This window comes from Macrobrachium rosenbergii, chromosome 20 (assembly GCF_040412425.1).
Source record: "Macrobrachium rosenbergii isolate ZJJX-2024 chromosome 20, ASM4041242v1, whole genome shotgun sequence".
In the NCBI taxonomy this organism is placed as follows: Eukaryota; Metazoa; Arthropoda; class Malacostraca; order Decapoda; family Palaemonidae; genus Macrobrachium; species Macrobrachium rosenbergii.
Genome location: NC_089760.1, coordinates 35174683 through 35201094, shown reverse-complemented (window position 1 = coordinate 35201094; position 26412 = coordinate 35174683). Strand labels below are relative to the sequence as shown.

Genomic DNA, 26412 nt, shown 5'->3' with positions numbered 1-26412 from the left:
TTGCGATATTGGTTGTTTTGTAGGTATAGGGATGTTAAAACATTTTTTTTAATAGATTATTGTTATTATTATTTTATTATTATTATTATTAATTATTATTTTATTAATATTATTAATTATTATTATTAATTATTAATTAATATTAATATTATTATTATTAATTATTATTATTATTATTTTTATTATTATTATTGTTATTATTATGAAGGAAGGAGACCCTCTTTGAGGCAAGTTTTGTTGAATAAAATGGCTGCATTTTGCGAATTGATTTTATACTGAGTTTTCTCAATTCTTCTAATAATTCTCTTTTTCTGCACATCAATATTAGTCAGTAATTGTCCAATGTTCATATTTTGATGGATGAAAGCGTATTTCTTACAGTTGAAATTCTTTATTCTAAAGCATTACAGCAGAGATGTAAATCCATAGATTTTCCTGATGGTATTTTTGGTGGTATTTCTTCTTTCTTTTTCTTTTTTCTTTTTCTGACTAATATTAATGTGCAGGAAAAGTAAATTATTAGAAGAATTGAGAAAACTCAGTATAAAATCAATTCTCAAAATGCAGCCATTTTATTCAACAAAAATATTATTATTATTATATTTTTATTTTTATTTTTATTTTTATTTTTATTTTTATTTTTATTTTTATTTTTATTATTAAGCCAGGCTTTAACCATAATTGGAAAAGCTGAATGCTGCAAGCCTAAGGGACCCCCAGTATGAAAAAGGACATTGAAAAGTAAAGAATAAACTATGAAAAAGAAGCAACAAAAAAAAAAACATATAAAAAACAGCAAATACATTTTGAAGCAATACTCATGGCAACATGCTCTCCAAAATAGTATTTGCACTAAGTTTAAACTTAGAAAGTTCCAACGCTTCATCTCCAAAATTTCAATGCTTCATCTCCATGGGTACAGTATAGTCACAGCAGGAATAAAACCTTTTAAAACTTGAACTGTGTATTTAATACTGCAAGATGGATGATATAGTTTGGGAAGATTTGAGTAGAAAGGAAGATCAGAATTATAAAAAACTGTATGTAATATGGACAGTTAACTTGATAGAAGTCGGATTTTTTTCCATCTTAAGGTGGGAGGGAGCTGCTGAAATCTAAAGGGGAACAATATGCAAAGCATGACAGAATAAAAGAATAGAGATATTTCTTCAGGAAGCTTCTTGGCTTTAGGTTATTTCAGCTCACAAAATGTTTAATAGGAACATTGTACTTGTCCATTATGTCCCAAAGATAGTAGTTTTACATTCATCGTATAGTGCAGTAATTATATTTATATTCAGTACTGTACTCACAAAGTTAGTTATTTAAAATTTGGTTGATGACGGTCTCTTGAAGTGACGTATCCTTTTCTGATAACCTTTACTCTTTTCAGATCCCAGACTACCGTAATGCAGTGATAGTGGCTCGTGATCCTGGTTCAGCTAAGAAGGCCACATCCTACGCAGAACGTTTGCGACTTGGTTAGTGATTTTCATATTTTTCTAATCTGTCCTTAAATCAGAATGTGTTTTGATAGTATTTCAGAATCGTACTGCACAAGTTGAAAATAGCTATTTTGGGACATGGTGTTGAGTTACAGTACATGTAATTAGCTGCACAGGCTACTTTTGGTTGAAACACAGTTGTTGTAGTAAAGTAATTGTGTACACTGTCTACGTAAAACTTGGTACAGTGTTGCATTGTTAATTTTATTGCCAATGTTGTTGAGGGGTTGAAGAAGCATTATAATTTGTGTTTTTTATTTTAGTTTTTGAAATGTAAGTTTTGCTTAATGACCATATTTAGGCATCTTGAAGAGCTAGTGATCCTTGGAAGTCCTCCTTACTTAAGCCTCAAAATGAGATTAAGGATTGAGGGAACCTCCTATAAAGGAAAGCATAATTTACTAAGAGTCCATAAAAAGTCTATTTGAATTCCTGGTGGAACCTACAGAATTGGTATGGAGATATGCAACATTACGTCATTTATTTTTTCAGGACTATGTACAAATACATATGTTAAGACTTACATTCTTCCAAAGAAATGTGTTCTTTACATTCATGTTACAAGCTTCTCCCAAAGAAATTATGTTTGTTGCACGTTCTGAGTGATTTCCATATAGTAACTTGGGAGATGAGAATTCTAGGGGGAAAATTGGACTTTTAACTTAATATTGGAATTAGTTTATTATCACTAAGTGTAATTTACTAATATTGAAGGTTAATTGCAAGGCATACCCAAAATTGCTGAAATAGGACAAGCATACATTTTTTAAAGCAAATTAATTAGAACTTTGATAAAAAAAAATATGTAAAAAAGTCAGATGCTAATGCTACTTCACATTATTAGGAACTCATATGGTATTGCAAAACAACTTGATGCATGTTTTTAGTGAATATCTTGATTTTCAAAATAAATCATCTGCTTAGAAATGAATTTATAAGCCAGCATTGACTTAAATATAGTAATTTAAAAAATAAGATGATGAAAGTGTGCCCGAGTATTCCCTTAAGCAAGTGCTTGAATGCTTGAATGTACTTGTAAGGAAGGGAATTCAAACACAAGACTATGGACACACATTTCAGAGACTTTACCACAATCCCTGTATTAAGAGTTTTTTTTTTTTTTTTTTTTTTTTTTTGGTCACCACTCAGCATAAGGCAATTACTTTTAGCATCAACAGTAGCCAAGTAACCACCAGTAGTAGTACAGATATTGTAATTAATCAAGTAAAAAATTAGTGAAAAGAAAGTAGGTTGAACCCGTCATCTACCTGATAACCATATGGTCAGTCCATTTTTTTTTTAACCACATCTCAGGCATAGTCTTACTTGTTCATCCATTTTAGTCTTCATGGTCTGTTGCAAATCCACATTTCACATATTTCAATATTCCTTAAAAGTACAGACCAAAAATTTGAACATCATCTGCCTTGAACTCCACAGAACTAGTCAGAAAGCAAGCTCTTTTGTTTGTGTTAATTTTGTTTCTTATTCATTTCAACTTCAGTACTTCATTATTATAAACGAGAGATCTAGGGGGTCCAAACTTGTATTTTTCATCTGTTCACCCTTGGAACGATATTCAGTTAACTCTCTCAGTCATATAACAAGTTCCTAGGACTGTGAGGACAGAACAAGGCACATTTAACTTTGAGAAGGAACTGAGTTTTCAGGCTCCACTTAAATGTTCAAGCACTTCAGTGGACATTCCGTTGAAGTACATTTGGCAGAATGGATTTTGGTGAACAGATAAACTGGGAAATTCATATTATAAAATGATATGGAAATATTGGATAATAATAAGCTAAAGTACTGTATAGCTGACACACAGTATTTTTTATTATCATTCACACTTTTAGAGTGTGATCTAAGAGGTCAGGGACATTACAGTTTCTAACCTATGCCTTGTAGGTTATTTTATTCTCACTCCATTTTTGTTGATGAAACCATGGTATATATTTTGGAATTTTTAATTTCTTTTTAAGTTTTTTTAAGACGTAAGAGTTTTCTGCAGCCTGGATGTATTATACAGGAAACAAGTGATGATGTACATTGTGAAGTAGGACATGTTGTACTAGGTTATTTTTAGTAGGGCTCAGTCCTTTCTGTGTTTTGCATAGCATAGTATAGATGATTAGCAAGTAATCAGATTAAATTGCTTCCTCACTAGTCAGAAAGGAAGATATTTCCATTGTGACTGGGTTATTGCATATGCTTTTCTGAGATTGAATTGTGGTTTTAACTGCGCTGATGATTTGTATAAGCATTTACCCATTAGTACTAAATATTTTTTATTTATTACTGTATGAGTTTTTACTAGGTTATCTATTGTTTATTAATTTGCATCAGTGAATGAAAAGTATTTTTATACATCAGATGGTAGTGACAACAAAGTTTTTTCTTCAAAGATTAAATGTCAATAATTGCATCTGTATTCTGTGAAAAGTTTGGAAAATTAGTTTTTAAATTTACACTTTTTTTTATCCTTATTTCGTAAGGATTGGGTACAGTTTAACAATTGTCCTTCCGCAGCTTAATACCATTGTGTGAAGTGGGTCATAAACAGTGCATTACAATGATAATATCCATATAAACACAAGATACTGTACTTAATAATGATTATATTCTTAAAGACTATTTGGAATTACCCATTAGCTTCAATGATAAAAAGCTTTCGTAGATGTACATCAAAACTTTGTTGTCATTGAATGTTAACATGTACTTAAATGCATTTTGCTCTTTCTTGTTTGAATTTGTAGTATTTCACTTTTCCCTTTTTCCCACAACTGTCTGTAGGAAACGGTAAGTACTAAAAGCAGGTTACATACTTATATATATTCATACAGTGTACCTAGATTCCTTGATGCTTTTGTAATTGTTGCTGATTGTAGAATAGATCATATTTTGATTACGTTGATCTTACTTCAGATCTTTTTGAAAAGTTAAACTTGGATTGTGTCACCAAATTAATAGAACTTTAAGTGTTTGATCCTATTCTGAGTGGACCCTTAAGTAGTATTGCAGAAGTGATTATGTATATTTATGCTAGGGAATTATAACTTAAAGTGCCTTTTTATTTGTAATATATTAGTAATAAATATATTGCCATGGCACAAGCAAAAAAAAGGGGATCCCATATAGTTTTTTATTTCAAAATTCAGGTTCATTTGTTTCACATAGACATGTAAGTGGTACATTGATCATAAGAAGTAGACAGATTGAGAGGTAAAATGAGTTCTTGAGAATGAACGCGTTCAGTGTAAGTGGTACATTGATCATAAGAAGTAGACATTGATGGGTAAAATGAGTTTTTGAGAATGAACCCGTTCAGTTCAGCTCCATATCCAATTAGCAAGAAGTAGAAAAATTAATTTTGGGAGCAACTGAAAATAGGTTTTTTTATGTTAGTGACAGAAGCTGTCTTGTAAGTTAGGTAAATGTTTGTAATTGAGAATTTTTTTTAATTAGCATTAGAATCCCTCAAAAATGGATTCTTTGGGTTTTTGCTGTCTGATAACATGAGTTACCAACAATAAGTTCTCTTTAAGGAATAACAAATTCTCTTTAGGGAATAACTAAACAACTTCTTGTAGAGAATTGGGATATAAAATACAATGTGCATTTATGAGAGAAAAATAATTTGTTTTGTGTAGTATGGGACTGAATTCTGTGGCAGTATGGGATCTCATTGGTAATCTCATTATGTTCAAGAAAGAAGTTATTCCTAAGTTGGGGTGTTGTTTGCTCAGATGTGTCTTTCCCAACTATTTCTATTGAAAGCATCTTCCTCCACTGCTAAATGCTTATTTTCCAAATCCTCTCACTATATTACACAATGTAATCCTTTGCCTCCCTTTTGACCTACCCCTAACAGGTTCCACCCAAGTATTCTTCACTCCTTCACCATAACTCATCCTTTCCACATGCCCATACCATGTCAATCTCACTCCTCTTATAATATCAGTAATCTTTGTCATCCAGGCACTTTTGTTTTCACCATTTTCTATTCTATTTTCCTCCTAGGATTTTGTATAATTAACTGCTTTTACTAGCACTGCTGATTTGGTATGTTACATCTTAAGCTTAGTGGTGTTGATGGGAATTTTTTAATAAATATTTTTTAAATGAATCTTACCTCTCCGTTCACTGTGGAAGGTAGGAGGACACTAGAGCGTGAAAACTAAAAAAATTTATATGATCATTTACTTTGAACCATCTGTGACCCATCTCTTTTGGGTGAACCGACGGTTTGACCGTTTAATATCTTCCATTCAGTTTTTCTCTGTTGTTGTCCAGTGAGGACATGCCGGAGATTGTTGTTGGCATTTTCTTTGCTGAATTTGATTTGGTCTGATTTTAATTTGGTTTTGTCTATTATGTATGATGAACACTCATTAGCCTGTGGCAGTCACAATCTGTGCATAAAATGCAGGAACAAGGATTGTCCTTTCAGTGACCATTGTAGTAAATGTGCTGTTTAGCCAGATGATGTTATGAATAATTATTTGACGTAAAAAAGGTGAAAAGCTGACAAGAATAGGAAAACACAGCACAAGGCTTCTTCTAAAGCTAGGACAGGAAGTAAGAGCTTTTCTAGGTTTCTCCCTCTTGACATTTTTCTTCACCACTTACAGCTCCTTACTGCTCCTTACAGCTCCCTGTATCCTTCAGGATAGAAGGTTTGGACTATGTTAAAAAAGTTCAGGAGTTTACCACTGTTACACTTTCTTTATTACCAACCGAAATGAATTTTCCTTTTTTGTGTTTCCTCTGTGCAGCAGAGGAAGAGCAAATGCCCTCCCTTCCTTTTGGCCATACCTGTGATGTTCCTTTCACTGTTGGAGGTACATGGAAGTGGGATATGCCAGGCAGAGGAAGTGGTGTGTGCCTGTTGTCTCCTTCCTCTGGCCAACCTGGTGCTCAGTCTCCAGAGGATCAGGGCAAGATCAAAGAGTTAAGTTAGGCAAGGTGTAGGTCATTTAGTTGTTGATCAGTGCTCATTCTAAACCTAATTCTGTCTCTCCCAGGCCTTTCAGGAGGCAGTGGACTCTTAGCATTCCCTATCTTGGGTCCTATTCTGGTTCTCTGCTTGCTTCCCTCTCTTGTTTGGCAATAACTCCTGAGAAGGGTGCTTCGTGGCTTTATGAGGGCTCTCTTTTGGTGCCAGACTCGTCCTCCTCCTTGGTCTTCTGGACACTGTCATTCTACATCCATGTCATTTTTACGTGTGAGAGGATTATTCATGGCAGAGGGACAGGTACCCTAATGAATTAGTCCTTGCTGGGCAACAGTACCAGCAGATGGATTCCAATCATTAGGTAAGCAGCATGTTAGTCCTGGTGGAATTGTGTTGTTTTCTTGTGCTTATTATTTTTCCTCTTATGTTTTTCCCACTTTTTTCAGTGTGGGGACCAGCTATCATAAAGAAGTAAGATTCATTTAAAAAACTGAAATTTTATATTGAAATTTATTTTTTAAATTACCCCACTGTTATGTATCCCCCATCTCCCAGCTAATGTGGACAGAGAAAAAACTGAATGGAAATCAATACTGTAGACCGTTGAACCAGCAGTTCACCCAGAAGGAATGGGTTGTAGATTGTCTAAAGTAAATGATCTTATCAATTTTTTAGTTTTCATGTTAATGTCCTTCCGCATGACACAGGGATGCAAGTATCATAATAGAGAGGTAAGTATTTAAAAAATAAATTTATTATAAAAATTTCCATTTCACGAAGAATCGATAATTAAGGGGCTAATAAGTATGTTTGCTATTGTTGATTTGATTAATAGTATTGCATATATTTTATTAATGTCATGTCAAGCACATATGGATGAAAACAATTGCCCTTGGTTATTTTTGCCATTTGTAACCTCAATGGAAGGTTATTCCCCCTATTTGGTACACAGTAAGCCCATTACTTTACTTCTTGGTCAGTGAATTTCCCCCCAACACTGGCCTCTGAAAAATGGCAGTAGACAGGTAGTTGCACACAGGTAAGTGTGTGCATTCACCTCTTAGATCTCAAGGGATCCAGAGGCTATGTTGTCATTTCTGTATGTCTGTATTTAAGTACTGTACATTATTCAGACATTTCCCAAACTACTGTTTTTTTTTTTTTTTTATCAAGAAGATTACCTCATTTTTCTTATTTATGTCACCATCATTTGCATCATGTTCATAATCATTTAGTATATTTTTACTTTTAATAAAGAGATAAATGTGTGATGTTTGGTTTTTCATGGAATTTTAAACTCAACTGAGTGATGTTTAATGGTTTCTCTTTGCTAGAAGGTTTGAAAGTGCTGTTTTAATTTTGTTTAAAAGGAAGAACATCTACTTCTCTCCTGCTGTCACCAGATTTTCTCTGTTAATTTTTGGTATAATTAGGTATTTTTGATGTTTTTCTGATCATAAGGTTAATTAGTATTGGTAAGCCAAGTTAGCTTGTTTATGCTAGTACCTCATTTTTTGGGGGGTTAACTTTAGATGTAATGCTTTAGTGTATGTTGGTACCTGGTTTCATCTGTCTCATATGCCATAAGTGGTTGGCAGACCAGTTTTTAATGCTTTAGGAAGGCCTTCATCGCCTGCAATTACCAAGGAAAATCTCCCAGATGATACGTATATCAGCATGCAAAAAAACTTTACCCCATGACAGTTCAAGTTATGCTAATTCTCTCCCTTGACAAGGATGGAGGGGATGGTTGACTAAATAATTAATGCATACAGTTATAAAGCTTAAAATTTAAATTCTTTTGCACTTACCAGGTGCAAATGTCTCTTTTGTTCATTTTTAGATTAAAGGATTTTGCTGCTTTTTCAGTTTCTGTAGCTGTAAATTGGAAGTAATTGATTTGTTGTATAACACATGTATTTGGTAAAACACAAAGTTTGTTTTTGATGTGAACTTATTACTCTTAGCACAGCTTCCACCTCCCAACACTGTTTTTTCACAGATAATTGATCAGACAACACAGAAAGTAATAACTTGGCTGCTGGATACCCAAATATACACCTACCTGTTCACTGCTTTTTTGTGCAGGAAGTGAGTGTATGGGAATTCATTTTCCACAAAACCTGATTATTTTAAGTAATGGCTTTGTATGAAAAAATTTTTTTTTTTAAATTACATTTTACATTAAGTGAACTATACACATTAATTAACTCATATTACTTCATATTAATAAGATTAAATTGATTGAATTACTTTTGAATGTCATTACAAGTTGTCCCTTTATACATATGATATTTACAGTACAGCAGGGTTTATTTTAGAGTTTTTTTATATTTAAATGTTGGTATTTTTTTTAATATTTCAACACTCAGTAATGGGAAAAGATGGAATTTATTAGGCTGTCTCTCTCCATTTGTAACCTTGAAGGTTAACTGTATAATTGAATATCATTGACCTTAAGGGGTTTTGGCCCTATTCCTTGGGATTCGTCACATGAAGTAGATAAATTAGTTTCCTAACTCCACAATATTTGTTTTTTTCACAGTGCTTGTTGTTAGTGTCTTGTATTTTATATAATGTTGTAGGTAGTTTTAATAATTTTTTCTTGATCACTTTTAATTAGATTGGTTAGAATGGCTGTGATTAGTTTTGAATAGTCAAAACTCACTATTATGTGTTTTGCTCAAGTGAGCCAAGTTTTTCTCTCCATGTACAATGTACATCTGAGTTATTTTCACTCCTTCCAAATAGTTCTGATGTTAATTATCTAAAATTTTGTATACAATTTATCTTTTTCTTCGTTTTGCTTTTTCTTTGTTCTCTCTCATCCAGTATGATGGGTGTTGTGGTGAGGAGACAACAAATGGGTGTATGCTAATTACTTAATATTTTTGATAGGGGACTCTCTTTAAGGCATATGTAATGAAACTTGAAAAGCCTGTATGGTACATTATTATATCCCCTCATTCAATGACATCCTTTTCCCATCCGTTAATATCCCCATGAAAAAAAAATTTAATCAGATAAATCTTTTTTTTATGAAGCGGACAAATACAAATCCTTTAAGGTTACATTAGCCCATAATTTCATACCATAGGTTGAAGCATGCTCTTCAAAGACTCTGTAATTATCATACAATTTATAATGATATGCAAAGAAGCAGAGTAAAATTTAAGCTTTTCAATCAGATTCCGAGCCTTGTGTCATTTGAGCATTTTTTTGGTTACAGTTGTGCACCTCCTATTTCCCATGCTTTACCATCCTTATCTAATATACCTTTCTCTTTGTGCCATGGTTTTTGGTGGATGACAGTTTATCTTATTGATTTTTTTGTTTAGAGCCTCCTGTTTGCCCATTGGTTGGTAATATGTTTATTTGGTTTGTAATTAACCTCAGTTTATGCATTTTACAGTGTCCTTTGTGCCTGCTAAACCTTTGTTTCTTGGTACACATTAAAGACGTTTTTTTAACCAGGAATAGAATCATTATTCCTTGTTCGTCAGGTCGCAGTATCTCCTTCTTTTTCTTTGATTTATGGACACATCATTTTAGTAAAAGTCAAAATATGAATGTTTGTATTAGCAATGTTAAGGTAAATCTGCAAATAGTAATGAAGGAGAGTTAATTTTTGGTTTAGAACAACAAAAGTCATTCCAAATACCTTGACTAGATGAAGTGTTTTCCATTCTAATAATTAGGTAGTGAGAGTCATAGGTAGATAATAGAAGAAAAAGAGAGAATTTTACTCTAAAGATGAGTGTTTGTGGTGAGCTGTGCATATGAGCAGTCATGATTTTAGATGGTATTGTTTGCAGAAATTTTTGAATGGCTTAGTTAGTTCTGGAAGGCTTGACAAAATGTAGACAGAAGCAGACCACCAATGACTAAGTCTAAGAAGGTATTCATAGGAGAGGCTATGGGGAGATGGATATGTAGAAGTTGGGAAATAGGTCAAATAAGGTCAGATGTGAGTTTGTGGAGCATATGACATTGATTATTCAAGGAACAAGTTTTAAGGTGGCAAATATCACTTTACCTAAGGAACTCTGCAATTGGATCGAATCTTTAGCTGTGTGGATTTGTTTGGCTTTCCAGCATATGAGCTGATTGGGAAGCACCATTCTAATGATATGGGCAATGGCTTATCATCCCATGAATGGGTTGTAGCTTTAACCAAGAGTAATAGGATTAAGATGATGAATAACAACTTCTCCAGATAGCTCCCTGTAGTAATAATGACAGTGATACAGTAGCAAGTAGGCATTCAAACAGCCATCAATTATTCCACTAGTTGGTCACAGTCACCAAGATAAGTATGGGATATATCTGTTATGGACAGCATCATTCTAGTCGTGTCTTTTGGCCGGATATTGCTTTGACCAGTAGTCATTATTGCAGTAAGCTTGTACTGTATTGGTATAAGGCTATACATTCAGTCTATTCAAGGTTTGGCAAGAAGGACAAGCTTACTTGAGATCTGAGTTCTGTAGATGGATAGAACAATGACCCCTTCAGCGAGAGCTTTGATGAAACAAATACAGTCATATGTTGTATTGATTGCTGTTGAACAGTAGAGGTACTGCAGTTATGATATGCCAGTATTAAACCATTCTATTTAATGATTTGTTTATGGTAATGATTAGTCAGAATCACGATTAAATAGATGTCAGACTTAACCTAATTGTATGGCTTGTAATCTCCTGTAGGGGCTACTACTTACAGCATGCTTGCATGGATTGCTGTAAATATTACTAAGGGTTCTTTGCTTTCTGTCTATTCCTTTTCACCTGTTCCCTTTGGTGTTTTCCCACTTAGCAGTCCAACTTCTTCATCTTTACCTTGGCTCTAGTTTTCATTTTTCATTTAAAAACAAATCTTTTAGCAGGTCTTGTGAGTCTCAAGAATTGACTCAGGTTATCATTAAGCTACTATATAATAAATAAATAAATTAAAAAATTACTGAAAATGGTTGTTAATATAAGTCTGCAAGTGGTAGTAAAAACAAAGCAATATGTAGAATTAAAGGAACTTTTGATAAAATTTCCAGAGTATCTGTATGTGAGATAGGCAGTTGCTATTAGATGTATACATCAACTCTAGTACAGAGAGCACTGTAACTCCATTTCTAATACAGTACTAAGCTGGAATTCTTCTTCAGATAGTCTTTTAAAGCTAAATTCTCTTTGGGATGAATTTAGCATAATAGGTGTACTGTCCTTGGTGTTGGGTATGAGAAATGTAATTTTATTTGCCAAATATCTTGGTGACTGAGTTAATGGAGACCAGCAGATGGTGATTCTTGTCTTCAATTCTTTTTCCATTTTTGCCGTATCTTTCATAGGTTCTTGGTTACATTTCTATTTGGACCTGTGGTGAAATCTCTGCAGTTATTTACTACATTTTCATTTTGCTTGCTTGGTTATTTGCAGTTAATGTACAGGTATAAATTGTGTAATAATTTTAGAAATACATTTAAGCTGTACAATGTTTGGTTCCTTTAGATTGTGTGGAACTTACGGCTGTTGCTTACTTTGAAGTTTCAGGATAGCCAGTAAGAAAGATGTTCATAAATAATGCTCATTGTATCCTTGTTATGTTGGTTAGATAAGTATAACATTAAAAGTGCTTCAGATACTGCCAAGTTGTACTGTCTGAAGGGTCCGTCCTCAGTTCATAAATATGGCTGTGTAAAATATAGATTTCACGATTGCGAACTTTGACACACAAAGTTTTTCGTATTGCTGTACTGACTTTTTTTTTTTCACATAAATTTTCCATCCTTATTGCTCTTATTAAGAGTTGCAAAAGTAGAATAAGAGTCAATAGTTTGTGCTAGTGTCCTGAAACCTTCAGCCACTTAATATTTCATAATTAATCTGCTGAAGAAATGGTTGAATATTGGGAACATACAGTATATATTTTTAAGGTAATGGGCAAATGGAAATTGGTAAAAACACTTTATACAGTGTTTTTTTAGTGGTAATTCTTCTAAGGCTGTTTAGCTTTTCTAAACAATAATCTTGAACACTTAGCTCTTTTTGTGTATGACACAGACATACACAGTTGATTATAAAAGTTTTGCTGAGTGTTCAGACTTTTCAGAACTAGAATTTGGTATTTTTTTATCAAACATGTATTGGTAAGTTACAACTTATTTCATAGATAAATGGCATTGGCTTGGCTTGTGCTTTAGTTTTGCACAATTTTATATTGGTCATGAAATTACTCACTTTTAGAATAGATTCCTTTGTATAAATCTAACTAAACATCTAACTAATCTTTTTTATTTATAACTTCTGTACTTGCTATTCTTGTCAGGCTTAACAAAATTTATTGCACATTCTTATCAGGCTTAAGAAAATTAATTGCACATTTTTCACACACACTTCAGTAACTTGCCCCTGGGTTGTAGTTGCAAGTCAGAATTTTTTCTCTTGATATAATTAACTTGATGAAAGCCTCTGGATCTTTTCTACTTTTTATGGAGTTATTACAAGTAAGTTTATTCTTACAGCCCCAAAGATTCTTTTGTCATTACAGTACCTTACATATTGTCCTGTTTCCCAGAAACTGTTAACCTAGGAACTCATGGTTGTGTTTTAGAACAAGATCTTTGACTTTGCCAAACTCTGTACCCCTTGCTCCATATTAGGGGTACAGTATTTGATTTTGTTTACTTCTTGTGCTTTTGGTTCACTGAACCCTGTGGTCAGCCCAGTGAGTCAAGAAATATGATGCAACAAATAAAAAATTTTAATTGTTTGGTTAAACTAATTTATATATTGATAATGTCCTTTATTTGTAAATGGTATCTGGTTTCATTTAGGCATTGCTGTCATTCATGGAGAGCAGAAGACAAATGAAGATGAACAAGCTGATGGTAGGAATTCTCCTCCGCTGGTTGAGCATTCCCGTATTATGGATGTTGGAGTTGGGGTTCCAGCTCTTGCTGCTAAGGAAAAACCTCCCATCAATGTTGTTGGAGACGTTGGTGGCCGTATAGCTATCATGGTGGTGAGCATTTTGTATTAAAGTATTGACGTTAGGAAAAGAAAGATTTGAGTTTGGATTTTTCTTCAAGTGTTAAATTGATTAGCCACAATCCCTGAAGGTGATAAAAATATGGTAGGCCTACTTTAGTACAGTATTATATAATATTGAGAAATTTGGTAACACCTGGCCCTTAGTTCAGGAATTTGTTTTATATATATAGTTGTTGGTAGTAAAAGTCTCCTAAGACTTGATGTATATACAGTTACATTTTCACTGAATTATTTGGTGATCCATATGCATATAGTTAAAGATAATGTATGTCTTCTTTTTACTAAGTACTTCTTACTAGAGTTTTAGATCAAAGGTGTTGGGGAACCAATAAAGTATAAGATTTAGAGCCCTAAGAAGCAGGGAAATTTAGAACAAAAAAAAAAAAAATACAAGAGGTCAGACCCAATGTTTACTCATTTTGACTCTTCTTTTTGGAAACAAATTGGCCATGGTTCTTAGTACTCATATTGTGCAGATATGAAGGTACCACCAGCAGTGTGAATATAAACTTCCATTAAGATGATAAATGTCCAAAATAGTCCAACAGTCTTGGAACTATTGTCAGTGACAAAAATTGATAACTTGTTAGAATTACAAAACATGATGCAATGAATAGTACCTGGTGAATAGTAGTTATACCAAATATGAAGATGAAGATGGACTAATCAATAAAAATATTCTACTAGATTCCCTATAAAAGATATGAGATTGTACAAAATCTGAAACTATATAATAATCAATAAAAAACTAAGGGAACATCACTACAGAAAGTGGAAACAGAGTTTAGAGCCTGTTATTGGAAAATAGAAATGATTAGACAAAACAGTGAGTGGAGATCCTATATATGTAAGCTCCTCCAATGCAAAAGCTTCTCAAAGTGTATGCTTATACAGTAAGGCGGTCCGGTTTCGGGGTTCCGTTCTTCCTCAAAGTGTATGAACATTCGAAAATCGTCAAAAATCATAAGAAAATCTTACTTTTAATGCCGATGTAAACTGCATTATTATTGAGTTTTACATCAAAAAACCTTCAAATTATGATTATTCTGCCATTTTGGGGCCATATTTCTTAAATCGTAGAACCCCGAACATGCGTCGTAAGCCAGGAAATAATTTCTGATGAATATATTCAGCTCAACTGACTGCCTGTATATAAAAATGCCACTGTGACCCTAAATGTCCTTACTTCAGCTCAACTGACCATTCAACTATGGAATTATGGAACAGCAAAATGTGTTAGTGCTACTAATACTTATAAAATAAAATATTACAATCTAATCAAATGATACATAATTAAAAAAAGTTACATTTCTGAACTGGTAAATGTACAGGCATTAAAAAATTTATCCCAATTCTTCAAATATATCTTACATTACCTTCTAAATTAACATGATGAAAAGATATGAAATAAAAATGCAGTGCATTATTATTACTAATAAACTATTCAGTACGGATACTCACCAACAAGTACTATTTGATGTAAACACTCAGGGACAGATGTTCCTGTGGTATGAGCATGCATACACCCAGCAGATAAGGAGTTGGGGGCAAGGTTGTGTGAAATATCTTAGGTTTAGGCTTGAATAAATAATCATGGGTCAACTGAATAATACTGCATACTTTTTCATAAATTACTGTATATACTCATGAAATATTTGGTTTGTATAATGTTCAAGAGCACCCCATTGTTCTTATGGGAATACAAGCCAGAGCCTTATAAATAGGAGCATCTTCCATGTGAGCGAAGTCATTACTGAAGACATAACCACCAACAAAGGTGGTCATGTCATGGTTACATGTCAAATTTTTATTCTATTAAAATAAAAGTGACTACAATAAACATAACTAAACAAAGGGTAGCATAGTTCTTTACAGCTGCTGAAAGAAAAGTGAGTGCAACAGTCAGTGAGTGGGGATCCTGACTCTCCTCATCTTCATCTGTTAACACCACCTGGTGAACTAGCATGCTGCCCTTTTGTTTAGTTATGTTTATTGTAGCTTCCTGCTTTTTATTTTAATGGAATAAAAATTTGACATGTAACCATGACATGACCACCTTTGTTGGTGGTTAGGTCTTCAGAAATGACTTTGCTTCTGTAATTAATTTTGTTGCAAGGGGATATCTGTTACAGACTTCTTGCTAAAAGTTGTCAGAGATTTCCCAGGAATGTAGCAGCTTTTTATGAAGAGCTCATCAACAGCTGTGTTGTTCTCTTTCTTATATACAAATAATATTGGCATTTTCAGGTGTCCCTAAGGCTTAGTCATAAAAGAAGTCTGTAGGAGTCTAGTCTACCAAGGATTAGGTAGTCCTGTTGTGGCCTTCCTAATTTAACCTGGTAGAGGCAGAACAGGGAGTTTTAGCTTATCAGAAACTCCCTGTTCCTTACTCTCCCTAAGGGGTGTCGCTCAGTGAGAGTGGAATGACTGGAGTCCATTCCATCCTTTTTCCTGCTTTCCAGAGCAGCATCTCTACTGCAGAGTATGCTGGACTCGGGCAGGGTACAGGTAATTGCACTTTGGGCTTCCCTCTCCCAGTTGATGACTGGGAGGCATTTCCCTCTCCCTCTGTCTTATAATAATTCTGGGTTTTACAAGGACCAAACTGTTTTCTGACATGAAGTCCCATGCAGAAGATGTCATGTTTCTCCAAGTGGTCCCTTAAGGGCTGTACTACTCTGGCCACCTATTTCGCCAGACCAGTAGGGGTTCAGGAGTCATGATTTTCCTTGCTTGCAAGGCAACCAGGATCATGGGATTCCATGGTGGTTGTCAACCCCAGTTAGTTGAAGGAGACTGACTTCCTATGTAAGGAGTATGTTTCTTATATAAAAGGTGATAGTTTGTATTCCCTTGGGAACAAATAGATTTTGAATAAAATTTTGTATTTTTCTAGGTATACAAATCAGAGCCTTTTGTGTTTAGTCCCTCCTCAAGTGCCCTGCTCAGTTCTCGCAGCAGAAGGAAAAGTATGTATGATGGTCAGTGCGTAAAGGGTACTCCCTCACCCCTCATGTCTGTCTGTTAACCACCTTGTAACCAAGTTTCGACCGGTTTCCAACTCGCAGTAGAAGACACTCTTGTATAAGAGGCCCTGGTTTGTATACGTAGGAAAAATACAATGTGTTATTCAAAATTTATTTTATCCCACATAATCATGACTTGTCGTATCCCACATAATCATGAGTTTTTCATACATGCTGTGCGAAGTTCCAGCCTATGTAAAGTGCTAGCTATATGAGAGTTAAGAACTTTGATTAATGTTTTTGATAAAAGTATTTAAAAATGATAATCCTAGAAGTTTCTGTAGGCTGTTTTCATTGTTTTATCATATGCATTGAATGTTCCATTTTGCTTAGTTTCATAGTTAATGTTTTGTTACTGCAGGATGATATGATTGATGATGTGGCCTCATTTGTGGCTGCAGCAGAGGTACTCAAAGACCGTGGTGCATACAAAATTTATGTTATGGCCACTCATGGTTTGCTGTCATCAGATGCTCCCCGGCTTATTGATGACTCTCCAATTGATGAGGTAAGGTTCTGTGATAATTTTATTGACACCAAATTGGGTAAAGTAAGATGATCATGTCATTCCACATGTAACATTCCACCGAGATAATGTTGTTGGTATTTGATTGATGACTTCAGTTGAGTATAATTTTCCCTTAGTATTCTACCAGTCATCCCTCAAATCATGAGATTCTGATAGAATAGATGAGAAAAATGTGATCAGAGTAGGTTTTAGAAAAAAAATCACTTCAAATTTTACAGTTAAGGAGACCATATTGAACTTCCACTATAGCTGGAATTGAGGTATCTTTCAGAACCTGATTTAAGACACTGTATTGTGAATTTTGACAACCAAATGTCATTAACAATAGAAAATTGATGGGGTGAGGATTTCTCACCCCAGCAAACTGGACCATGTAGTGTATGTATAGTCTGAACAATGTATTGTGTATTTTAATAGATTGCAGTAACTTCTACTGAAAAAGTACTGTCAAAATTGAATATTGACACTTCCTCTTGTATCAGGTCTAATCACCCCCAAGCCTCAGTTGCTGTTAAACCCTGGTTTAGGAATGTAGTGATATATCATCTTATTGTCTGCTACTTTCACTTTAGAAGCCCTGATCTCAAAGCAGTTTTATAACTTAAAATTACTAGTACTCCATCATTTCTTTAGCCAGTTTCGGTGAAAATATGCATACATTATTTTAGGTCTGTGTGATTTATGAAGGATCTTTTATTTTATAAATGTATTTGAAAGGGTCAAATTTTGGAAAGTTTTGTTTCAGTTGCAGTATGGACTAAATTTTGAAAATGTATGTTTCTCAAACAACTGATTTTGACAAGATTTTTTTATATTTTAAATATCTGAACATTTTTCTTTTTATTATGTTCATTCCATTCTTGTGGAACTCTTATCTTAGGAGGTATAAACATAGGAAGTTTTCTATATTCCTTTAAATTAGAGTTTCAGGATAGGTTTTTGGGCAGTAATTGATGTATGATGGTGTCCCTAATTCAAGATATAAAGATCATAGCCATATCCCAAAAAATAAAGATTGTCTAAATGAGTGACTTCTTTTAAAGATATAGTTGCCCATAATTTATCCCCCAGTTGAAAGTTAAACTTAAGAAATGACAGAATTATGAAATCAGTTTCAATTTTTTAAATGGCTTATTCAGCCTTCAGGCGTTAAGACTTGTGTAGAGCAGTGGTTTGTGTTCTGCACACTACAGTAGTTGAAGTAAGTCTTAGGCTTTGAATATTTTGTAATCCAGTTATTTCTTCTAAACCCATGAATAAGCTAAATGTTTAATTTATCTTATTCAGTTTTTCAGTTGTCATAAAATGTGAGAAATTCAACACCATATTTTTTTTTTTTTTTTTTTTTTTTTAGGGCTAAGCTGGGTTTGGGCTCTTTTGGCAATCTTAATTGCCTCATTACAAAAAAAAGTGTGATGAATATTTGGCAACTTGAATAGCTTCATTAATGTACGAAGATCACTTACATTATTTCAATTCATTATTTATCCATGATTATGTAAAGATGATACTTGTGAGTGCTAACCTCAGATGTGTGAGCCTCATGTGGCTGTCATATTTGATGAAAAATTGATCTGAACAAGACATTATATACCAACTGTGTCTTTCATCAGGTCATGGCAATAACATATTTCATTTTCCTTAGGTTGTTGTCACAAATACTGTCCCTCATGAAATTCAGAAAATGCAGTGTCACAAAATCAAGACTGTCGACATAAGCATCCTCCTCGCTGAATCCATACGTCGTATTCACAATAATGAGTCCATGTCTTATCTCTTTAGGAATGTGACACTGGAAGATTGAGGATATTCATGGTTATTGGTAAGATGTGAATTTCCATTTGTTAGCTCTTGATCTGTTAGTGTTCATAAGAAGTTTTTTCTCTCCTTGTTTTGAAGAACTGCCCTCAAATACCATTGTCATACTCACAAAATGTCCTTCATTCCCAGCCTTCTACAGAAGCTTATATTCTTAATCTCATCCATTCTTTTGTGATGCTGATATATGGATCTTTTTTTTTTTTTTTTTCCTCCTTCACAGTAATAATTTTTACTTGAGTTGAACGATCTGAATGTTGATCTATTCATAGAATAACCAGTGATTTTCTTCACTTTATTTTAGTGTACAGTAGTACCTCAATGAGCAGTGTGTGTTTCTCATAGAGGGAACCAGTTGCTCTGAAAGATAAAAGTACAGAATATACTGCCAGCATCTAGATTTGGTGAACAATTTTTCAGCAGTTGTATCCTAAAAGATCTAAAGCATGTGGCATCTACATTGGTATAGTAAACCTTACAAATAATTCCATGCTTTCTGGAATCATTAAATATTTATTCGGTATGAACTTATTAAACATAATAGACATATCCCATGCAGTGGCTCTTCAGCTGCACCAACTCTGTAAATCCTGAAAGACAAAAGGGATCCACTGTACATTCCCAGACCATGCTTTGTCAACCCTCAAGGCCTCATTCTTCTGTGCAGCTCCTTTATTTGGAGACATATATTGACCTGCTCTTCCAGAATTATCATCTTTTTGCATTGAGTGTGATGTGTTATTCATTTAATTCATTCTTTTTAGTGTTATGTGAATTACTTTTTAGTATTTTTTTCCTTCTGGCCAGTAGCATCACATGCCACTGAGAGTATTTTGCAAGTACTCATTTCCTTTGTTCTTTTTATTATTTTCTGGCTATTTGTAATCAGTGGGTTTTTAGTGAACAAAATATTTGTGCAAAATAAAAGAAGTAATAATAATAATGCAAGGGGCAAGTTCGTTAGTTTTAAACTCTGAAGTGGATTGAATCCTTTTGTATGCATTATTACCATACTGTATGTAGGCAGTGGCTAAGAATATGGCTGTACCTGCTGTGAGCATGCCTATATAAAACTAGAGAAGGCAGTTTTGCTTTTCATGCCATAGCTTGCAGATATCAGAGTAAATCTGTTGCTATAGGTATTGTATTTTAGTATCATAATTTTAAACAAATAGTTTCACAACTCATATTTGTAGACCCTCATAGCAGTATACTTAAATATTTGATGTTATATTTGGTGAAAATTGGAGCAAGGTAAAACTTCACTGCAAAGGGTACATAGTTATTTGAGAAGCTAAAGGAACAGGTTAAATGCAGGCATTTTAGGCTCATAGGGGCTGAAGGTATGCTACACTAGCTTTTAGTAATGTCTGCAGTGCAGCACAATAGGTGGTACCCCACTAAAGGCATCCATTAATGTAAAAGTTTTTCTTTATCATGCCACAACTTCATGGTGTCATTGCTCACAGTAGTGTGTTTGTTTCTAGCTCATTGTAAAAGGGGTGCTTCTCTTACCACAGTTCTTAGTTCCTTCTGAGTAAATACATCAGGTTTTGCTTATTATATACCATGCCTAAACTTTTCAAATAATTTTAATGTTACCTAATCTTAATAGTTGTAGATTATCAGATCTAAACTCACCACATGGCCAAATAATGTTATAACAGTTGGTACCCTACAAGTAGTATATTTGCAGCAGGCAAAGTTTCTGTAAAAGCAGATGTTTGCATGCTTATGGAATCACCTAAAGCATTTTTAAAATTTGTTACATGTAGAAGTGAGAAAAAGTGTATTTTAAATGTGTGAGTAATATTAGCAACTTTTCTCATTACAGGATCTGTTGACTCCCAACTATGTGTCCAGTGGCTGTCCAGCAGATTGTAATTCATCCATAGTAAAATATATATATAGATATATATATATAGTCTTGAATTATATATAGGAAATATTTTGTCTAATTGTTGAATACATTTTACTCTGTGAATTGCAACTACAGGTTAGAATCTGCTACGTCTTGAAAACAAGATTATTTTCTTTGACGTCATAGCATTGTCACTGCTAGAATGAAAGTGTATGCTGATTTGAGTTGTGAAGTTATCTTTAATGCACCTTGCCTTTGCCTCATGGGATCTTTACCTTGTGCTACATTAAAATTCATTTGTCAAAGGTAGTCCTGGGTTATTGCAACTTTTATTGTAATCTTTCAAGGGGAACTGTTTAGAGTTCCTAGTTTTTAGCATTGTACATGTTCTTATCATGGGAAGGTGCAGCTATTGTAAAAGTTCAGAGTACATTGTGATATAAATATGTACTGTATACATTTATATTTGTATTATAAACAGGTGATCTTGTGTATATTGTACAGATATTAATTAAGAATATATTCAATTAATGTTAGCTGCATAAATATGGGGTCCCAGGTTTGGATTCTTCAGTCACAATTTTATACTGTATTACTTTTCATAGCATTTTATTTGTTATGAGGTAAATTTATTTTTAAATAAGGAACTTCACACCTAAAAGACCTGTTGATTCACAAGGGACACAATATGTAGCCCTAGATCATGAGTTATAATGTACATTGTGTTGCTTTTGTACGTACAAATTAAGATTTTTTTTAGCCAGTAGTATACCAACTAGGCAGACTTGCTTGTATTGTTGTCTTATTTTGTATTGTGCACTGATGTGTAATTGTCTTTTGTTGACTTTTTCATTATGAAAATATGAAAACATTTACAATATATAAAAGTTTCATAGACATCACATTCCTGTTCTCAATTGATATTGAATTAAATTTTTATTTCAGATTTCCTGGACTGCATGTCATTGACATATTTGATTAAGAAATAGCCTTATCTGCCTTGTGATGTCACATACCTTGACTACAGTATACCAGTAATGAGTTAACTGAAATTCTGTCATTTAAAATGCTTTCTGAAGTATGTTTATGGTATAAAACAGGAAAGAAGAGGATTTGTGACTGGAAGTAATTAGTATTGTTCCTACAGGGATACAAACACTACGCCTTTCACAAATAAATTTCTGACTGACATCGGGATCAAACCCAGTCTTTCAGTTGAAAGGTAAGGGCACTGCCAACTGAACCACAGTTAAAAGATCTGGGTTCAATCCCAATGTGAGTCAGAAATTTATTTTTGTTCCACACGTGATTGTGTGTTGATTGCTACTGTGCCTTTCATGTATGGAATATCCTGCTGTGCATGCATTGGACTGGCCATGTACTGACTAAACAAGGGTGGCACCCAGGTGGAGATGAGGGAGAGGGAATGCCCATTCTCACAGCTGACATAACCCATTGTCCTTCTCACACAATAGTTCAGATGTGTTTCTTGCATTCAGTCTTTTTACTTGTGCTGGCTACTTCCTTTATGTGAATTTTATGCCTTTTGATTTAACAATCCAAAATGCTAGTGTGGTATGTTTTTTTTCCGGTTCTCATTTGCTTTCTGTTGATTATTTCTCTCAGTTGAGAGTAGACAAGACCTACGACATTTTAGGTCATTGTGGACGTTGTAATGGTTTCTGCTGGGAAGTAGCAGCTTCTAATGAAGGGTTCATCAGCAGCTGTGTTGTTCTTTGACTTATATACTAATAATAATAACTTTTTAGGCATCTGTAAGGCTTAGTCATAGAAGTTCCTCCTGGGGGAGGAAAAAGGTATTCACAGTCTCTTGACGTAGTTCCTCATGATTCGAATGATCTTGACTGTATAGATAATTGCATTGGAAAACAATGGGTAATGTTACTTAGGTGAGAATGGACACCCTCCCTCTGCCATCTCCACCTAGGTGCTGTACCACCCTTGTTTAGTTAGTACACGTTTATAAAAGGCTGCAGTTTGTATACCTAGGAAAAATACAAATTGCACTAAAAAATTTGGCATATTTTCACTTACTATTGCTGTAGTAGTTAAGCAGTCAGTATTAATAGTTTTTCTGCCTCATTATTGTAAATAGTCTGACTGCAGTGTATTGACTAAAAATTTTTTAGATATTTTATTATAATTTTTATTTGCTTCTCTGTGGATACTAAGAGCATATTTTTTAAGGGTATTCAAATGCTAATATCACACAATATAAAAGCAGAGGATTTTATACAAAAACTTCACTTAACAGTTATGTCCAGGTAAATTCATATGTACACAAACATTTCAAACAATTTATAGAAAATTATTCTACCTACTCTTAAAATTTTAGGTGTCTCTGTATTACCCGACTAGCAAAGTCAGATAAGATATATGATTTTGAATCAAGGTTTATGGAAAAAACTTTAGCATTGGAATAATTTCATATGAAAAATTCTTCAGTTATATAAGTTTTAGTAATACAGTAGTTGTAATTCTCTTAATAGTGTATGTCATAATTTTGTTTGATTCAGTGAAAATAACTGTTATTTGTGGAATATTTTTTAAGGTTGAGAGAATTTGATATATTAAATGTCATACTAAAAATTCTTCAAGTACAGGTTGTATTTATTTTCTTCAAGTGCAGGTTGTAGGTATTTAATGTCAAGAGGAAGAATATGTTACTGCTATCATTGTCACTCAGGAAGGGCACAGAAGCTGTCATAGTTCAGAGAGAGAAAGAAAAACATGTCATAGTGATGTTAATAATGCTTCTTGAGGATACCTAAAAATTTTAAACTGTGTAAAACATACAGGTGGGGCCTAGAAAGTCGAGTATAATATAAATTTTGTGTAATATATTAACAAAGATCTGATATCAAGGCCTGTTTGGGTAATAGGAAACCTAGTAGCATCAACCCTTCTGTGTATTGCAAAACTGTAATGTATCATGCAGTGGGAGACTACATGGAACTAAAAGAATAAATGGCAGGTAGTTTTTTAAAAGAATTTAATTACTTTCTAGTTTTTACACAGATGATGGTGTTCTAAGTCTTTATGTTAATAAAATGGTATTGTGAAAAATAATTTGACTAGTACAGTAACCTATCTTCAGTTGTACTGCTTTCATAGTATTATAAAAATACTCTATTGTTATAGAGTGGGATGGTATTTGTAAATTCAAAGGAAATATCTGGTATTCTTGACAGACAACTTCGTTCAACCCGTGAGGGGAAACCAGTTATACTTCACAGGAAGTTCTGTCTTTTACAATAAATCCATTTGTGGATTGCAGTTTGCTAAAATTCTAAAAGTTATTTACAGTCACCAAATCAAATTCTAAAAGTTATTTACAGTCACCAAATCAGAATGCCATGGTATACAATATACAGTACTCAGTTATTTAAGAGGTTTTCCTTAGAAATTATCTTTATTGTTCAAAACTGGATGTTAGGCTTGAATTTTCATAGACTTCTATGATGGCTGATAGGTGTCTGTAGAAATTATTTTGAACCTTTTGTTCCCAAGTTAGTGAAATGTACCTTTTCATCCAGTTCTCTTACAATTATAGAAAAGCTGAATTGGCCATTTGACAACTGACAAGTACTAATGAAGAATTTTTCTTAATACCCATTTGTATTTTTTTTTTTTTTTTTATATTCACATATTTTCAGTTGTTAGATTCTTCTAGCATTTAATTCAAAGTGAATAATATATCCATTATGGTAGCCTAGCACTTAGTTGGAACGTTGGATCTTAGTGTAAATGATTACATTAGGTTTAGTTTCTGGTTTTATACAGGGGTCTGTTAATTATAACATCTCTCTAACAGCATAGTATATCTATAAGAAATAAACTATCCATTTTTAATAAAGCAATCTTTCTTGCCTTGCATAGTTTTCACATTGTTCTTTTTAAATGTAAAATATGAACATGAATTAAAATGAGATGGATAATGAAGGTTGCGAGCAAGTTTCCATTAGTAGCAGTTACAATCCCATTATAATCATGCAATAGCCTTTAACTGTGTACTGTGCATCCAGATGCATAATGCAACAGCATTTCAAACTGTTCCAGCACTCAGGCTCAGTTAACACCAAATCCCTGTGGATATTCTTAACAGTAATCACTGTAATCAATATACATGCTGCCATTCTTTTTATGACTTGTCAGTATATCTATTGCATTTATAGTTGTGCTATTGACAGGATTACATTTTCAGTTTATTCACATTACATTTTCATCTTTTGTGATATGAAAAATGTCTCATGAGTTTTTCATTACCTTTGGCCAATAACTTTTTTTTTTTCCTTACTCAACCATGTAACTTATGTTGTAGTTTTCATTGTTTTTTTTTCCAATTGCTTTGCTGTTAGGATAACTTTCTCCTTGCCATACACTGACTGGGGTTCATTGGCTTCGGCCAATACTTCCTCTTTGCCTCTGTCATAGTAACAGTTATCTTCTTCCTTTTTGTTTAATATTGTTTATTTTGCTTTTATTCCCAATATTATTATACCTCAGTGTATGGTTTCTCCTGCTCTTTCATGCATAGTTTGCAAGGATGTGTAAACAACAGGGGTATTATTTTGGGCATTCTCAGTTCCACCTCCAACATTCCATTATCTTTATCCTTCAGTTTTCCATTTTCATATTTAACATTCTTTCTCAGTTTTTCTTGTCCATCTTCATCCATTTTGTTAGTCTAACATTTTTTTCTTTCATAGACTATGTTATAATTTTGGACTCCATTTCCTTCACATCTTTCTCCTTGCCCCACTCCCTAAAGGTCTTTGTGCCTTCTTTGCTATCTATCCTCTGCCAGGATAGATAGCTGTGTATGTGTGTTCTTTTTCTTTATGTCATCACAACATACTCCTATCTTTGCATTATTTATTTCAGAGATTTCCAGTTTTTGAGTCTGTTTCTTGAAACTTTCTTCATATTCGTGGCACTATTTGTTTCAGTTTTTCCCACATAAGTGCAATCTGATAGTCATGTTTCTCATCAGAATAGTAGTCATGTTTCTCATCAGAATAGTATTTTGTTTTTCAGGTAGTATTCATGTCATCAGATTTCCTCTTGGCTTCTTTAACACTGATCTGCATCTTTAGCCCTTTGCACTGGCAGATTTCTCTTTCCAATGCCATACCCTTCTGTAACAACAAAATGAACTCTCTCTCCTTTGACATGTTAATTTGTTCCCTTTCATTAGTTTAGTTCTGAGGCACTCCACTGCATCTGATAGCCCTTCTCAAAACCTGCTTGGTACTGGTCTCTTGTTTTGGTGTGTGTACAGAGAATACAGGTGCTACTTTTCTTCATTAAACTGCTTTAATCATCAACACGTGGCTTATTCTTTTCATTTCCCGTCTCTGTTAAGGAATACCAAGTTTTCTGGAATTAGTCTGACTTGATCCCCATCTGTAACATTAATCTGACATGATCCTGGTCTGTAACATGCAGAACAGGGATAGAGGGAAGCACCTCCCTGCTCATGAGGCAGTGCCAACAAAGCAACACTTTATACAGAAAAGGTGCAGCTCTGCTGTCACCAATCTGGAGGTTAAAGTGACACTGCTTCACTTGCAAAGGTGCTCAGCCTTACCTGCTGGTACTTCCTCTCTCCAAGGTAGTGTCTCCATATATGAAAGGTGTAGTGGTTGTGTCCCC

General features: G+C 33.8%; 1 protein-coding gene across 3 annotated transcripts in view; it reads left to right on the top strand.

Moving 5' to 3' along the window:
• The window catches only part of LOC136849249 (phosphoribosyl pyrophosphate synthase-associated protein 2), a 53769-nt gene extending 29156 nt beyond the window's left edge, over positions 1 to 24613 (top strand). For 2 of the 3 annotated variants that reach the window (XM_067122517.1, XM_067122518.1), the window contains exons 6-10: positions 1394 to 1481; positions 13286 to 13473; positions 16890 to 17036; positions 18703 to 18879; positions 20710 to 24613. In XM_067122517.1, coding sequence (XP_066978618.1) covers positions 1394 to 1481; positions 13286 to 13473; positions 16890 to 17036; positions 18703 to 18861 — 582 coding nt within the window. In that variant the 3' untranslated portion in view covers positions 18862 to 18879; positions 20710 to 24613. The remainder of the gene's footprint in view (positions 1 to 1393; positions 1482 to 13285; positions 13474 to 16889; positions 17037 to 18702; positions 18880 to 20709) is intronic. The other variant, XM_067122519.1, reaches the window with a different exon arrangement.
• The last annotated feature ends 1799 nt before the right edge of the window (positions 24614 to 26412 follow it).